Below are 17,594 nucleotides of genomic sequence, written 5' to 3' on the forward strand. Positions count from 1 at the left end.
AAATTATTTTACTTTAAAAAAAATAGTTTTGCGCATGCGCCAGCGCCCAGGGACACAAGGTGGGAAAATTGACAATGTTTTGGTTCTGTAGAAAATAATTCTGTGGAATAGTTTGTAGAGTTACGTCAGGAAAGAGCGGAGAAACACACTCTTCGGTTATTAATCCAACTCTGTGAGTATATTATATCTCGTTAGCTGCTGCTGTTCAACTTGTTGCATGGACGTGTGAGACGTGTGGCTTACACACACACGGCTCGTGTGGTGTTATCAATATACTGTCACACGATAAAAATAGGCCATGCCATGGTATTGTCTGATACTCTGATTTATATGTATAGTCAGGGGATATTAAAAAAATCTTGGAATAAATTCCTTACCAAAAAAAAATCTTCACCAATGTGTTTGTAAAGGTGTCTAGTAACACATCTCACAAAGACTGAAATGCAGTTTCCCTAGGGGAATTTGTGACAGCTCCTGAAAGTTGGGGTACCCACCATAACCTTATGCGGGGGGAAAAAATCTAAATTTAATTCTGTTTTAAGTAGCATGTGAGGGGTCAAACTAGGGTGTTTTTATGATTCTGAATCCATTGCAAGCATTTGTTTTGCACCAAAACCACTCCTTGGGCTACCCCAACTTTCAGCAGCTGTCAAAAATTCCCCTAGGGAAACTGCATTTCAGTCTTTGTGAGATGTGTTACTAGACACTTTTACAAACACATTGATGAAGATTTTTTTGGTAATTAATTTATTCCAAGATTGGACATTTTTCTGCTAATATCCCCTGACTATGTAGTCATGGAAAATGGCAAGCTCAATGCAATGCCTTGTGAGCTTGTAGATCGTCTATTTCTCTCGACGCGCGCATACAGTAGCTTATGTACAGTACAGTATGTACAGTAGACAGTAACATCAAATGAAACAAAAGTGGTCTTTCCAATCACTCTCCTCTCCTGTCATCGCTGGCACATTTCAACCAACAAATGCAGCATGCCTACTACTACTCTCTAGTAATGTTTGTCATTGTTTGAATCCTTACAGATCACAACAGCTTCTTTAAGTTAAAGACCATCCATTTCAGAAACCCAGGCAGGACACTTAACGGTAGATTTGCATCACTGGAGCTGACATCCCCAAGCCAAGCTCATAAATATCAAAGAGATAACTAAATCAAAACTCAAAGTGAATAAGTAGCCTTGAACGGCGCCATATCTTCAGTTTCTGATTTAGCTTTGGATCCATAGCTCCCTCTGTTGACCCACGATGAAGATTGCGGTAGAAGGCTGTTGCCACGGCGAGCTGGATAAGATCTATGAGACGATTGGCTTCTTGGAGAACAAGGAAGGGGTCAAGGTGGACCTGCTGCTGTGTTGTGGGGACTTCCAGGCAGTGAGAAATGAAGGAGACATGTTGTGCATGGCCGTTCCAGCCAAGTACAGAACGATGCAGACCTTCTACAAGTCAGTAATGCTCACTCCAAAGGAAAAAATCAAGAGTACTTAACCACTTGAACCCCAGCCTATTCTGGGGGTAACATTTGCCAAAAATGGCTGATCTACAAGCTCACGTCGACGAGTCGTGAGCTTGTAGATCGGCTATTTTTGGCAAATGTTACCCCCAGAATAGGCTGGGGTTCAAGTGGTCCAAGTTCAGTTGTAACTCATGTCTGTTTCATTAAGAATAGAGGGTTTAAGTCAGTGGTTACGGCTTGTCTTTCTAATCACAGTCTGTGTTGCAGGTACTACTCCGGAGAAAAGAAGGCTCCAATCCTGACCATCTTTATCGGAGGGAATCATGAGGCATCCAACCACATGCAGGAGCTGCCATACGGAGGCTGGGTGGCACCCAACATCTACTATCTGGGTAGGGAATGTGGTTGGTCACCATCATGCAATTTTAGGAATTAATTGACGATTCATTGTCACACAAATAATTGGCATTAAACACTGGAACATGGAAACATAAATTACATTTCTGTTTGGCTTTTCGGCTTCGTAACCAAAAGTTGCGCAGGGCAAGATGACTATAATAATTGTATACTTTCAAAATCAATTAAAATAGAGGAAATAGGAAATAGCCGATCTACAAGATTCATTTGTCAACACGGAAACGATTATGACAATTCTGCAAAATTATTGCGATTATCTCAAATAATTGCGATCAGGCGATTATGTCATTATTGTGACAGGCCTAGTTCGGGAGGCGTTTACAGTCGGAGCACACATCCATCCATCTGTGTAATATTCACTCACTTGATAATATGCCCATGTACCCTCAGGTTATGCTGGTGTCATTCGCTATAAAGGGATTAGAATTGGTGGCTTGTCTGGAATCTTTAAATCACACGACTACAGGAAGGGTGAGTTCTTTAACCTTATTTCTGTCTAATTCATCATTACTGTTGTATACTATGTCTAAATGAGATGAACAGTTGTTATATGCTTAAACAATGTATATTTGTTACTACAGGTCACCACGAGTTCCCTCCATACAACCCAGACACTCTGAGAAGTGTTTACCACATCCGAAACATTGACGTCTTCAAATTACAACAGGTAAAGAAAATAAATAACAATTACTCTGATATCAACCAGAAATGCAGCCCATTTGCTGTTCTTAAAAAATATATTCATTCATGTCTGGACTCAGATCCAGATGCCAATTGACATCTTCATGAGCCACGACTGGCCCCGAGGAATCTATAATTACGGAAGCACAGAGGATCTGCTGCGCAAGAAGAAGTTTCTGCGTCAGGAGGTGGAGTCAAACTCCCTGGGAAGTCCTCCTGCGGCGGAGCTCCTGGCTCACCTCCAGCCTAGCTACTGGTTTTCCGCACATCTCCACGTCAAATTTGCTGCCCTCATGCAGCACCCTGTGAGAGCGCGTTCCATTTACCTGTACTGTAGCTGGTGGTATCAGTCGATGCTACTGGGTGTAGTAATTGCTGAAACTTTAATGCCATCCATTTCTGTCCCTCTGATAATTCAATTTAATTTTATACATGGTCTTGTGTCTTCCCTGTAGCCTAAAGGTAATGCTGCCTCACGTACAACCAAGTTCCTGTCTCTGGATAAATGTTTGCCCCACAGAGAATTCTTACAGGTAAAGCCTCTTGCAGAAAGACGTACATGTAGCAATTGACTGTTAGTAGTGGTTTAGACTCAACTGTAGTTGTCATGTCTAAGTGAGGAATGGTGTGCTTGTATTTCAGATTGTGGAGGTACCAGACAGACCAGACTCCTCTGAGGATTTGGAGTATGATCCAGAGTGGCTGGCAATTCTGAAGGCCACCAACAGCCTACAGAGGACCACCCCACATCCGTGGAACCCCCCAATGAACAATGGCCTGCATGAACGGTACACATGCACACACACTAGGGCTGTCAATGAATTTCCAAATTCAAATTATATAAAATAATTGTAATATCTGTTTGTGAAAAAGAAAGTGTGGGCCGGGCCTAGCATGACAGACAGGAGTAGGAGTCACACATCATCACTTATGATAGATTGAAGATCAAATATATGTTATGTTGAAATGAGCAAACAAACAACAAGCTTGTGATAATGATCAGAGAGTTCACAACACAACAAGGACATAGAGAGTGGTTTGCACTCCGAGCAATTTAAAAAGCCCCTATTGGAAATGAGGTTTTGGTTAGTACATGCCATTGTTTGATTATCTCCCGTTTCATGTCAAGGAAAAGATACTTGTTGGTCTCAGTTCTTACTCGAGAGAAAGAGAGGGCGAGAATGAAAATGAACATGAAATAAAGAGTATGGGACCGTGCAATCTGGGAGCCCATTATAGAAAAAAGAGGAAAATACTTTTTTTCTTTGTTTTTGCCTCTGGGGGCATGCCGCACGCCCTCCTTTTTTGTGTAAAACAGGAACTCTGGTTTGGCTCCTCCCCTTTCTTAGTCTACTTACTCCCGGGTGCTTCTGTGTTTATTCATACTAACAACATTAAATGTTTAAGGCAGTGGTGCTGACAGATCTTGAGAGATTAGGGACCGGGTGGAGAGGGGGAAACACGCTTGAGAATATTTATAGTTTCATTCAAATAGATATTCAAATGGTTCAAAACCTATGTTTTCTTTTTTTAAGGAATAATCAAACGTAATTTTTGGCCAAATTTGAAAGCTCTAATGCACACTGCTCGCTGTCAGACAAATTCAACATGACCATCACATGCTTTCTGTGGTTATTTCAAACACACCTCTGTTTTATTCAATTCAATTTTCAGTTCAATTCATTATTATTGTGCCAACTGCCAAATCACAAGTTGTCCCAAGACACTTTATATAGACCCGATGTTTACACCCTTAGCAAGTATTTGGCAACAGTGGCAAGGAAAAACTCTCCTTTTAACAGGAAGAGACCTAGAGAAGAACCATGCTGTAGGGTTGGCAACACATTCAGTGTTGCTATAGTTGTACCATTGGGCCTATTTGTGTTGACTTTTACATACTATGTAAATATGTACAGGTTAATGGATTGTAAAAACTCAATGTGGTGTGCATGATGTATTAACTTCAGGTGGGACTTCAGCGCTTCAGAAGCTGCCATGATGGATGTGGTAGAGGAGATGAATGGGGATTTAGTAATTCCAGACAACTTTAGCAGGACTGTACCAGTTTATGACCCAGCCAAGCCCCGGTCTGATGCCAACCCAAACTGCAGCACCAACCCCCAGACGACAGAGATCTGTGCTACGTTGGGCCTCACAGACATTTATGCCCAGTTTGGGCAGGGAGGTGGGAGCGCCGGAGGGGAGGGAGAGGATGAGGACGATGACCAAGATAGTACAGGAAGTGCGGATGAGCCAAGCGAGTATCCAACTGACACGTCGGCATCAGGATTGTCGAGTTCATATAATCCTGATGAGATCACTATAGAAGAGGAGTGGGAGGAAGAGGAGAAAGGAGAGGCTGAGGAAGAGGAGAAAGGAGAGGCTAAGGAAGAAGCTAAAAGTGGTTCCGATTCAAAGGGAGATGGGAGCTTTGACAGCGCCTCCAGAGAGATCCATACCCCAGGCCGCATGGTTTTGCCAAAACCTAAATGTGACGCCTCACCGCCCGAGCTGTCCTTTCCCATGGACCTGCCTCCTGCCTCCCACTCTACTCCATCGCTGACCCGCATCCAGCCCTCATCAGAAGGCGAGGGACTCTCGGATAGCGGGGAAGGGGAGGCCCCCGTGGTCCGTATCCCCAAACGTAGCAGTGATGAAGGATGCACTGGACCTACTGGCACAACCCCGAGGATCAAACGCAGGAACCAGGTCATCTACACAGCAGCGGAGGATGAGGAGAGTGAAGATTAGTGGTCAGGGTGAGATTATACAAATTGATGAATTTATTCCGTTTAATTATGTCATTATATAGAATTGTGACGTTGTAAAGCGTAGAATTAGTTTGTGTACAGTCATGCAATCCAAGAATACTGGCGTATTGCCTATAATTCTGAGAAATTACCAATTACATTTTCAGTATCCAAATTGAAAGAGCTTAGCTTCTCTCTTGGACTCAGCTGTTAGAAAAAACTGCAAGTTATTGTAACAAAGGTGTGTAATTAGATTATCCTGATTTTCGTTTTATAAATATTGATTTTATCATAACCTAACCCCAAAAGTGATTGTTTTAGCAACAGGATTTGTAGTCCTGTTTGAAATGTATTTTTTATATACCATGTACAGTGATAAAAAATCTGCTTGACTTCTCTGGAAAAATAAAATCTATTTTCGACTTAAATAAATCGTTCACCCTCTAAACAGCCTAGGAAGATCATTGTACAACTGCAAGGCAAAACTCTCCGCAAGAGAAAACAACTCAGTCCATTAAATTACTAACTTATTCTGTTAGCATTCTGCGCTTGTGGCGCCATACACAGCTTTATTGAATGAGACTTTACAGAGGTGCTAATAATCGAGTCCATTTCCACTTAATGAACTTTGTCATCATAATTGCACATGAAACTTGTGATCACTGAAGAGAGATAATGAATGTTATTCCTTATTCTAAACAATTTTACATGAGCTGAGTGTTAAGTGTCCAGGAGAAAACTCTTGTAACTATATAATACTATTTTCTTTGAGTATCACTGTCATGGATGATAATGTCATTCATATTCTAAACCAATTTTGTAAGCCTATTACTGATTCGGCACGCTTATCTCGTGATGATTGAAACTTGACATGAGTTGATGAAATACAAGGAATTTCCCTGGGACACCAACATTTGTTTAAATCAAACAGATTGATAACATTGATCTTGGTTCTTTTTTTCTTTTTTTTAAAGATTCATTCCAGGTTTACAGGTGTGCTCTGGTAAAATCAACGGCATATATTTTCATTAAAATTAGACAACACATAACATACAGTGTATTTGACAAGAGCTCTTTAACGACCAGAGCCAATGCAGCCTAGAATGACAGGGTGCCAAGTTATTGGATACTAGTACAAGCCAATGTCAGGGAGTGCTTTTCTCGCGCTCTGCCCATCAAACACACACCCTATGAAAGCCCAAAACATGATTCAAATAAAAACTTAAAAACTGGGAATAGGCACTTCTGTTCTTTTTCTTTTTGTATTTTCGTCGCTTCCTTTTGCTTATTTTCTTCAGCCAAACCTTGAACAGCAAACATTTATCAATTAAAAGCATTAAAGGTTGCGATTGTTTCACTTTCACATCAACAACTTAGCCTTAAGACACTTGACAGATGAGGGACACACTGAAACCAGATGAGGATGAGTGCTACTGTATGTTCTCCTACAGGGCAGGGAGGTATGTCAACCTCAACGACTCAATAGCTTCTACTGTATCTTCCTCCAATTCTGTCTCCTGTTATTCACCAAGAAACATATTGGAGGTAAAGGTCAGTGATATTAATATTGTGTGTAAGAGACCCTAAGAACATATCTAATGCTAGTGGTCCACATGTGCAAGGCCAGATTAAACAGATAGTACTGTGTATCACATTTTCCTCATAACCAATTAGCCCCCTCATCCCAATTGTAACACGCACACATTTCCCGTTGTCCTAGCTCATTTACGTTTAACCAGTGCGTTCATACAAGATACAATAAAATGGAGTCCAGCTTCTGCTTATATCAATTCCCAAAACCCGCCTGCTCCGGGGGCACAGCTACCTTGCATACTGACCTGTGAGTAAGTGCACATTTGTAAGGGGCTACATACTTGTATCGAGGATGTACGTGTCCAAAAGAAAAAGACTTGGCCTGTTAATTGATCCATGAATCTGGCCAAAGGATACGCTAAGAGTCATAAAACCAATATCCGATTATAAATTCAATACAAACATAATTGTGACTAATCTGTGCCATCTCAAATGGTCTCATCCATCTGGTGTCCTTGCATTAGAGGAAGTATAATGCTTGATTTATGCAACAAAATAGAAGCTCTACGAACTCACAATGTGTCGCAAGCTTGTAGATCGACTATTTTGGTACGACGATGCATAAATCGGGCTAAAGCAGGGGTGACAGGGTTTGGAGGCTACAGTATGGGATCATTCCAGCAGGTCCCATGTGCAGTATTGTGCACAGCAGGGGGTGATGCATTTTTTTTTTATCAACAGGGAAGGAGCTTATAGGGGATCAGCACAGGAGTAAGCCTAAAAAAAAATGGAAGCGAAAAGGCTAAATAAGGAATTCTGTATTCCTTTGGCTTCTCTTTTTTTTTTTATATATCTCTTCCAAATTCCTTGTCCCTTTATTTTCCTCCTTGGCCACTAACGAGGGTGTGATGCAGACGACAGTTATGTGCCTCATTACACAATCAGTTTGGACTGATTGAAATGACTAGAGGCACAGTGAGATTAGGGGGGGGGGGGAGAGAAAAAAGAAACAAGACATTCACAATTAGTGCTAAATACAAGACAAAGTCACTCTCTTCCATGTTCTTCCTTTTTTCTTCCCCATCTCAGCCTTGGTCATACCTCCTCCACTGTTCATTTCCTCTGTCCAGCATCGGTCCTGCTTGGCGGTCGGGAGACAAACTTGCAAAGACATGGTCTTTCTACTCTCATCTCCCCGCCCCTCTCCTCCTCATCTCTCGGTATTTTTAACCACAGGCTGTTTGTCTGTCTGGGTCACTATGGACTGAATAGGAGGTCAGGTTGATCTTTGCGGGGGTGAGGGGTGGGTGTGGGGTTGGAGGCCGGATCTCCCCAAGCCTGGCCCAGCCCTGTAGGTTGGTTGAAGGAGACAGGATGGCTAAAGGGCTGCGGTGGTGTCGTGGGAGGTGGAGCGGGGTGGGGCGGAGGGTCTAGTTTCCGCCACAGCAGGTTCGGGTCGAGTGGGCGTCAGGGTCCTGAAGGTTGACTCCCCGGTGCCGTGCCGCATGTGTAGGGTTCTGGGTGTCTGTTTTTGGCATCTTTTTTGCTACATTAGGAGAAGGGTGAATATTTCAGTACAGCTGTGCTGACAATAGGTTACTGTGTATTATCCAGTCAAAGGTAGCAACAGACACAATGACGTCTTCTTAAAGGAATATGTCACCCTTTTCACCATATTGGTCCTGACTAGTGCTCACTATAAAATTGTACTACTTCTGTCTACTCGCTCTGTGTCAGAGCAAAGTTTACCTGTCTATGGCATAATCGGTGGGGATTTCAAGCTAACAGAAACTACAGCCTTTCTCTTCCTACATTGTTAGCGTGCCAAAATAGTAGCCATGACTGTTGCATGAGTGAAATTTGTAAAAAAGGAAATGCAAAAGTTTTAAGAACACAGTACACATAAATTGTACTTAAAGGGATACTTCACTTTCGGGCCGGGGACACATTTAAAAAAAATATTAAAAATAAATGAAAAAAGTTATGGAAAATTCATGGCCCCCTCACGACACGCAGTGTCCTACTAATGTGTGAGGGGGCCATGAATTTTCCATAACTTTTTTCATTTATTTTTTATATTTTTTTTAAATGTGTCCCCGGCCCGAAAGTGAAGTATCCCTTTAAATAAATAAAAAAAATTAAGCATTTAGTGAAGGCTGATCTATGGAGATACGGTTGGAAGAAAAAAAGTTTCCTTGCAGAGACAAGACCTCGGTTCAATGTATAGATGATAGTATATGCATGTAAAAAACATTTGTACATGCATATCTCACCAATGTTTATATTTACATGATGGCAAGGTATGGTAACCCAAACCTGGTTTGGTTTCACGTGTAAATAAAACGGAGTAAGTCACTCACCAATGGCCAGAAAGAGCTCATTGACATTCATGGCTGTCTTTGCCGAAGTCTCCATGAAGAGTAAGCCGGTGTCTTCAGAATACGTCTGGGCTTCCTGTCCCATACAACACACCAAAGATCATACACAATCAGTGGAGAATTTGTTGGAAATAGCCTGAAAGCATCAAAATCCAGCTTTGGCCAAAAACTAAAAGTGTAAACGGTCTTCTGTAATATAGGGCACTGGGACATCACAACATTTGCAGCATGGGGCAAGCCTTCAATATACTATTACCTCATACTCTACTAATCTCTTCTCTGCTAGGTCTGCCTTGTTTCCAGCCAGGGCAATGACAATGTTAGGACTGGCCTGTCTCTGCAGCTCCTTAACCCAGGCCTTGGCTCGCTCAAATGTCTCCTGTAACACAGAGGACCAAGTAACATATAAAAAAAAACGACAAAAAAAAAGTATTACTCACAATACCACTGATTTGCTCAAGATCACAGAACTGTTAGAATCATCAGTTGGTGAACATAAGCTCTTTTTTTTATAACTATTTGGATAAAACGTGTACTATACACTATGGGTCCAGACCCACAGGTTGAGAACCACTGCCTTAAAGGACGACTTCACCCATTTTCAACCTATCTTCATATAATTGGTCCTCACTTATGCTCATAATATGGTACCATTTTTGTGCAATCTTAACAGCCCTCCTATGAGACACAGACCGAGCAGATTTTTTTTAAATCATGTCATCATGAGGACCAATTATATGAAGATAGGTTGAAAATGGGTGAAGTCATCCTTTAACCACTTGGCCATCGGCCCCAAATATTATTCGGATACTCGTTCCACAGGTTGCAGGTTGAACATGATTTCAATATTTCGGTGCTTAATTTATGATGTTTTAATCATTGCACAGCCACGTCCCATGGAGCTGAGGAGTTGTGTGTCCGCTTTCAATATGATCCCATGTTGATTTTCTGTTGGCTGCTTGTGGGTCTGGGGTTGTTGTTGTTGTCCCCTTTAACTCAAGTTTATAGCAATCTTTACAAATGTTTCACCTCTATGAACAAAACTGCTCCATACGAACAATGTTGTAACTAGGGATGGGCAATACTATTGATTTCGGGATATATCACGATATTTTATTTCGCGATACGGTATCGATACTCCAGGCCGTCATATCGCGTTTTTTTTTTTTTTGCTTTTGCAGATTCAGGCTTTATGAAAAAACATTCAAAGAACCTATCACTGATCTGCAGCTACTCAATATGTAGTGTGTATATATATACACAATATGTAGTTGTGATATGTATACATCGCAATATATTGCAATATGTATCGTATCGCAATATGTATCGTATCGCAATATATTGTGATATCGCAATATATCGCGTATCGAAATATATCATTATATAATTGTACCGTGATACGTATCACGGTACGTATCGTGATACGTATCGTATCGTGAGGTTCTTGCCAATACCCATCCCTAGCCGTAACCGAGATTCGCTGAAAGAAAATCTAATAGCTCATCAACAATATCCTAAGTTTTACATTCTCTTCCTGACTTTCACTTCATTTTCCTTGCAGAGTCAAGACCTCAGTTCATTGTATAGTTGATAATATGCAGATGTGAATAATGATGGCGACTCTCACTCCAACTTTGTTCTTGTGAAGCAGTTTATAGGTGAACTATTTAGGCAATGCAAGGCAGTGGGCTGTTTAGTCAATGTGAATGGCTCTCGGGACACCACTTAGCATATTACCCCCTGCTTAGATAACAATCTCACAACAGAGTCTTGAATGGATTTACTAGCTATTTAATTTAGCACAAGTATTCAGATATTTGCTTGAACAATGCACAGAATATCCAAAGCTTGAAAAAACTTTTGAGACAGCACTAGTAACATGCAGAAGAAAAAGAATGCTGCTGCATACATGACTATCTGGAGAATTTGTGTGAGCTAGCTAACGTGTCTATCCATTATGCCTAGAAAAATAAGCACTGTAAAAGTATAGGGCTTACCGGCTTGGTGATGTCAAAGACCACAATGGCAGCCTGAGCCCCGCGGTAGTACATGGGAGCTAAACTGTGGTATCTCTCCTGTCCTGCTGTGTCCCAGATCTCAAACTTGACTGTGGTGTCATCCAAACACACTGACTGGGCCAGGAACGCAGCTGGACACAAATTAGGACAGGTTATTACAGTATGGCTCTTTCTCCACACTGTGGATATCCCCAAAATATCCCCTTCCTACAATAACAATTTAGGCATTTTTTAAAGACACGTATAATCCAAGTGTGGTCAGAGTAAGCATCATGAAACTTAGTCAAACAACAACAGCTTTAAGTGGTTGACTTGAGAGTGCTAAAAAAGTACGGTAGGTTAGCAGGTAGACATCATACCTAATCTTAATATAACTAGCACCTTATAAACGGTATCTAAAAACAAAAATGCATGACTCCGCAGGAATTGAACTCATAAACCTCTGTGCGACCCAAACATTTCTATAAGCCCTACACTTCAGTCTCGCCTTTACCATTCCTAACCTCCTGTGTCCTCCCTGCTGATGGGACACCTGACTGATTTGATCCCAAATAGCTGATGATCCCAAATAGCCCATAAATGTATTCCACCTTTACCCCCTTCCATACCTCCAATGGTTGTCTCTTGGAACTCGTCAAACTGTCCCTTGACGAAGCGCAGGACCAGGCTGGACTTGCCAACAGCCATGTCTCCCAAAAGCACCAGTTTGAACTGACAGATCTTGGTCTGTGGCAGAGCGCCGTTCGTACGGCCGCCACTACCTCTGGAGCTCATCCTGACTGGAGTAGGAGACGGCAGGGGGACTGGGCCTCCTCCCTGTGGGACAGGAGCTTCTGGAACTGGTAACGCACGTCTCTCAAACTAATGTCACCGAAACTCACAAATGCCTCTATCTAGTCTCTTCTTCCTGGGTTTTGCTATGCAAGGTAAGAAGGAAGGGTTACGTTAGTCAGTTACAATCATTCACAAAAGCACAAAAACTCTTATCTTTAACCACTTAAACCCCAGCATCGGTAACAGAAAACACACTAGCTCATATGGGGTTTAAGTAGTTAATGAGAGAACTAAAATCCTTACTCCCATATGGTTCTGCCAACATGTATTGTTTCCCCAAAAGGGTCTAGAACTAGAGGTCGCAAGACAATAAGGGAGAGAGAGAGCACAGCATGAGTGCCATTGCATTACGGCCATCATCAACAATGAATGTCTAGTTTATATTGTGTGAATGGACGCTGTCAGTAAACAACAGGCCCCCATATAGTCACATGCACCATGAAGAGCTTCATTTCACAGGGATGCAGGGTTTGTATTGCTGCGGTCCTCCAGCTCAGTGGTTCTCAACCGGTGATCCGGGGACCACCAGTGGTCCTTGGGGGTTCCAGGTGGTGCCCAGCTAAACGATGGAGAGTTGGTAACCAAATGGACCCTTTACAGATCTTTAACTCCTGAGTGAGAGCATAAAATGAAACCAAATGGTTTCATTTCTCTCAAAATGAATGGTTTCATTTATCTCAAGAGTTAAATTATTGTTAAACATCTGCATTACTTAAATAAAGAATTGTCGTTTTAATCAACGTTTGCATGTTGTCTCTCCGTCTCAACAGTACCAACATCAATACAGCATGGAATTGTGGACAAAGTCTTATCCAACAACAACAAAATATTCTAAGACTTGTGGGTCTGAGAGTCTAAATCTCATCAAACGGTGGTCCGTCCGTGGCTCAAATGCCGAATAAATAATGGACCTTGATATGAAAAAGGGTTGAAAACCACTGCTCCAGCTCATAGACATTTAAATCAAGAGACAGACAACGCAGCAATTCCCTTTATCCGTAACGTGTTGGCCCAACGCAAACGTTTAGTTGTTGCTGTTGTTATTGTCAGTGAATGTGTCGTTCTGCTTTCTGCTGTGACATCAATCAGACCAACATCACATCATAATGGGAGTGCAAAATAAATGGACTCCGGTGGTCCGTCCAGTCACATCACCACCAGGATGACACATAAACTGGACAAAGAAATATTTCGACGCCCGATTCACCACAATCTACCGCTACATTTTAACATCTGGTGGATGTATTGCACACCCCTTAAGATCAATACATGCTGATGTATTTACCTCAGACAGTATGGTCCGTTCAGCAGCTGGAGGAACCAGAAGGTTTGACTGTTGACAATGTAGCAATCAGCTGCTGCTTTAGGACATACAGCAGTGTTCAGTCAGCAAATATAACGGAGCAAATATAAGACTTCCGGTGGACGATCTCTTCAGAATAAGAGTACCCTCTAGAGTAAAAAGAAACCATTGAAAACCATTGAAAAACGGTTCATTTGCACATTAAAACTATAAATTAAGCATTTAAACGAAGCTATATATCACATATTATGTTTCTGTGTAACAAAAACGGATTTAAAACATTAATTATTTATCTAAATTGATAGATGCTGTTCAAAGGAGTGCATAGCCTATACAAATTGGACACTGGACAGGAGACGGTGCTTAGTGCCGGAACTTCTGAGGTACGCACGCGTTCGGGGAGACCCCCTCTACACAGCCACACTCTCCGCTAAGCGGCACTAAGGTGTAAAAAAAAGTGGCGGGCCGTCCAGTGAGGTCAAGGGTCAGAAAAGGGCCCTTTTCAGTGCATAGCCTATACAAATTGGACACTGGACAGGAGACGGTGCTTAGTGCCGGAACTTCTGAGGTACGCACGCGTTCGGGGAGACCCCCTCTACACAGCCACACTCTCCGCTAAGCGGCACTAAGGTGTAAAAAAAAGTGGCGGGCCGTCCAGTGAGGTCAAGGGTCAGAAAAGGGCCCTTTTCAGTGCATAGCCTATACAAATTGGACACTGGACAGGAGACGGTGCTTAGTGCCGGAACTTCTGAGGTACGCACGCGTTCGGGGAGACCCCCTCTACACAGCCACACTCTCCGCTAAGCGGCACTAAGGTGTAAAAAAAAGTGGCGGGCCGTCCAGTGAGGTCAAGGGTCAGAAAAGGGCCCTTTTCAGTGCATAGCCTATACAAATTGGACACTGGACAGGAGACGGTGCTTAGTGCCGGAACTTCTGAGGTACGCACGCGTTCGGGGAGACCCCCTCTACACAGCCACACTCTCCGCTAAGCGGCACTAAGGTGTAAAAAAAAGTGGCGGGCCGTCCAGTGAGGTCAAGGGTCAGAAAAGGGCCCTTTTCAGTGCATAGCCTATACAAATTGGACACTGGACAGGAGACGGTGCTTAGTGCCGGAACTTCTGAGGTACGCACGCGTTCGGGGAGACCCCCTCTACACAGCCACACTCTCCGCTAAGCGGCACTAAGGTGTAAAAAAAAGTGGCGGGCCGTCCAGTGAGGTCAAGGGTCAGAAAAGGGCCCTTTTCAGTGCATAGCCTATACAAATTGGACACTGGACAGGAGACGGTGCTTAGTGCCGGAACTTCTGAGGTACGCACGCGTTCGGGGAGACCCCCTCTACACAGCCACACTCTCCGCTAAGCGGCACTAAGGTGTAAAAAAAAGTGGCGGGCCGTCCAGTGAGGTCAAGGGTCAGAAAAGGGCCCTTTTCAGTGCATAGCCTATACAAATTGGACACTGGACAGGAGACGGTGCTTAGTGCCGGAACTTCTGAGGTACGCACGCGTTCGGGGAGACCCCCTCTACACAGCCACACTCTCCGCTAAGCGGCACTAAGGTGTAAAAAAAAGTGGCGGGCCGTCCAGTGAGGTCAAGGGTCAGAAAAGGGCCCTTTTCAGTGCATAGCCTATACAAATTGGACACTGGACAGGAGACGGTGCTTAGTGCCGGAACTTCTGAGGTACGCACGCGTTCGGGGAGACCCCCTCTACACAGCCACACTCTCCGCTAAGCGGCACTAAGGTGTAAAAAAAAGTGGCGGGCCGTCCAGTGAGGTCAAGGGTCAGAAAAGGGCCCTTTTCAGTGCATAGCCTATACAAATTGGACACTGGACAGGAGACGGTGCTTAGTGCCGGAACTTCTGAGGTACGCACGCGTTCGGGGAGACCCCCTCTACACAGCCACACTCTCCGCTAAGCGGCACTAAGGTGTAAAAAAAAGTGGCGGGCCGTCCAGTGAGGTCAAGGGTCAGAAAAGGGCCCTTTTCAGTGCATAGCCTATACAAATTGGACACTGGACAGGAGACGGTGCTTAGTGCCGGAACTTCTGAGGTACGCACGCGTTCGGGGAGACCCCCTCTACACAGCCACACTCTCCGCTAAGCGGCACTAAGGTGTAAAAAAAAGTGGCGGGCCGTCCAGTGAGGTCAAGGGTCAGAAAAGGGCCCTTTTCAGTGCATAGCCTATACAAATTGGACACTGGACAGGAGACGGTGCTTAGTGCCGGAACTTCTGAGGTACGCACGCGTTCGGGGAGACCCCCTCTACACAGCCACACTCTCCGCTAAGCGGCACTAAGGTGTAAAAAAAAGTGGCGGGCCGTCCAGTGAGGTCAAGGGTCAGAAAAGGGCCCTTTTCAGTGCATAGCCTATACAAATTGGACACTGGACAGGAGACGGTGCTTAGTGCCGGAACTTCTGAGGTACGCACGCGTTCGGGGAGACCCCCTCTACACAGCCACACTCTCCGCTAAGCGGCACTAAGGTGTAAAAAAAAGTGGCGGGCCGTCCAGTGAGGTCAAGGGTCAGAAAAGGGCCCTTTTCAGTGCATAGCCTATACAAATTGGACACTGGACAGGAGACGGTGCTTAGTGCCGGAACTTCTGAGGTACGCACGCGTTCGGGGAGACCCCCTCTACACAGCCACACTCTCCGCTAAGCGGCACTAAGGTGTAAAAAAAAGTGGCGGGCCGTCCAGTGAGGTCAAGGGTCAGAAAAGGGCCCTTTTCAGTGCATAGCCTATACAAATTGGACACTGGACAGGAGACGGTGCTTAGTGCCGGAACTTCTGAGGTACGCACGCGTTCGGGGAGACCCCCTCTACACAGCCACACTCTCCGCTAAGCGGCACTAAGGTGTAAAAAAAAGTGGCGGGCCGTCCAGTGAGGTCAAGGGTCAGAAAAGGGCCCTTTTCAGTGCATAGCCTATACAAATTGGACACTGGACAGGAGACGGTGCTTAGTGATTAAATTGTCCTCTATTGTGATAACAGCATTAAGTGATGCATCATTACATTTCACATAGAAATAAATGTACCCATGTGGTTTTGCCAATTGCAATGCATTTGCTGGTTGAAGGATGTTTATATTTGTATCATCTGCTCTAATTACAACATTGTCATAAAGCAAATGTGCCCAGAAGTGTCCGGCTTTGGCCACTGAGCCTACATGACAAATGATTGAGCCCAACTTATACTTAATTTTACTGCTGTCACGAATGGGAATTTCGATTATATCAGATGGGACTACAGGCGTGTGGAGCACCGTCCCACCATTATCAACACGGGACACAGAAAGAGTAATGACATCAGGAGCATCAATCCAACATATTTGTCTCTTCATTTCTGAACCACATGCTGTACATCTCTGTTGACCTTCACCTTCCATGATTGTGTGTTCGAAAAGAGAATTGAGGGACTCACATTTCTGTGTCAGCGGTAATGCAAAAACAGTAGGCGCGCATGAAATGCTTTCAACTTTCGATGCACATTTTTTACAGATGTCTGTATGTTTTGCCATAGCAGTTGTTTGGACACTACAATCATGCAACCAGATTAATAATTTGTGTATCAAATCTAGTGGGTCATTGTGCATTGACAAGGACAACGCTGGGATGCTCTTGACTAATTCTTGAGTGACACCATGGATTGTTTTAGCATCAAATGTGTGCCCTGGATTTTGAAAAAACGCTTGGATGAGAGCTGCTAAATTCCCTGGCATTGATGACATCGCAACCATATAAGTAGGTGTCAACTGTTTCAATTTATCTTGTACTACTTGCAGATGCAGTATCGATTGTAGGGTTGCATTTAGCCAACAATTACTCTCATTATTTGCAAACCTGCATATACTATTGCATATTTCCTCATTTGTGCCTCTGTTTTGTGCCTTTGTTTTGTCTGGCACACTTGCTGAGCTGTCATTTTGCTTGTGGCTTATTTTGATAAGAGCGTCTCAGCTGTGGCGGCAGAGTTCTCTTTTTGTTCCACTCTTCTACAGGTGGTGGGTGTGGACGCTGTGATGCCCGTGATATCCTGTAGCCTACTTTGGCAATGAAATCTATGGCTGACTGCTTGTATAGTGAGCGTATGCGCTGTATACATTCGTCAATTCTGTGTTTCTCATTTCGTAAAAGCAACACTTTTGTGTTTTTGAACATGGCCTCACTAATAGCTGTGCTTTTCTTACCATGGTTTATTTGTGCAGCATAGGCTCC

General features: G+C 43.6%; 2 protein-coding genes across 4 annotated transcripts; one reads left to right on the forward strand and one right to left on the reverse strand.

Annotated features, from left to right (window-relative positions):
• The first annotated feature begins 38 nt into the window (after positions 1–38).
• On the forward strand, positions 39–7,559 carry dbr1 (debranching RNA lariats 1). Of its 2 annotated transcripts, XM_080456965.1 has the most exons (10): positions 39–172; positions 1,041–1,103; positions 1,244–1,459; positions 1,738–1,862; positions 2,278–2,358; positions 2,469–2,554; positions 2,649–2,873; positions 3,024–3,101; positions 3,211–3,356; positions 4,536–7,559. In XM_080456965.1, the coding sequence occupies exons 3-10, from the start codon at positions 1,263–1,265 to the stop codon at positions 5,317–5,319; spliced, it is 1,722 nt and encodes a 573-aa protein (XP_080313091.1). In that variant the 5' UTR covers positions 39–172; positions 1,041–1,103; positions 1,244–1,262; the 3' UTR covers positions 5,320–7,559. The 2 variants fall into 2 exon arrangements, with proteins under 2 accessions (XP_080313091.1, XP_080313092.1); XM_080456966.1 differs by lacking the exon at positions 1,041–1,103.
• A 146-nt stretch (positions 7,560–7,705) lies between these two features.
• rab5b (RAB5B, member RAS oncogene family) lies at positions 7,706–13,456 on the reverse strand. 2 transcript variants are annotated; one of them, XM_080456969.1, is made up of 6 exons: positions 13,367–13,456; positions 11,856–12,154; positions 11,227–11,378; positions 9,486–9,608; positions 9,212–9,305; positions 7,706–8,397 (listed from the first exon to the last, which is right to left on the reverse strand). In XM_080456969.1, the coding sequence occupies exons 2-6, from the start codon at positions 12,019–12,021 to the stop codon at positions 8,282–8,284; spliced, it is 651 nt and encodes a 216-aa protein (XP_080313095.1). In that variant the 5' UTR covers positions 12,022–12,154; positions 13,367–13,456; the 3' UTR covers positions 7,706–8,281. The 2 variants fall into 2 exon arrangements, with proteins under 2 accessions (XP_080313095.1, XP_080313094.1); XM_080456968.1 differs by having other exon boundaries at positions 11,856–12,164.
• Between the last annotated feature and the right edge of the window lie 4,138 nt (positions 13,457–17,594).

This window comes from Gymnoscopelus braueri (genome assembly GCF_963280865.1).
Source record: "Gymnoscopelus braueri genome assembly, chromosome: 18".
Taxonomy (NCBI): Eukaryota; Metazoa; Chordata; class Actinopteri; order Myctophiformes; family Myctophidae; genus Gymnoscopelus; species Gymnoscopelus braueri.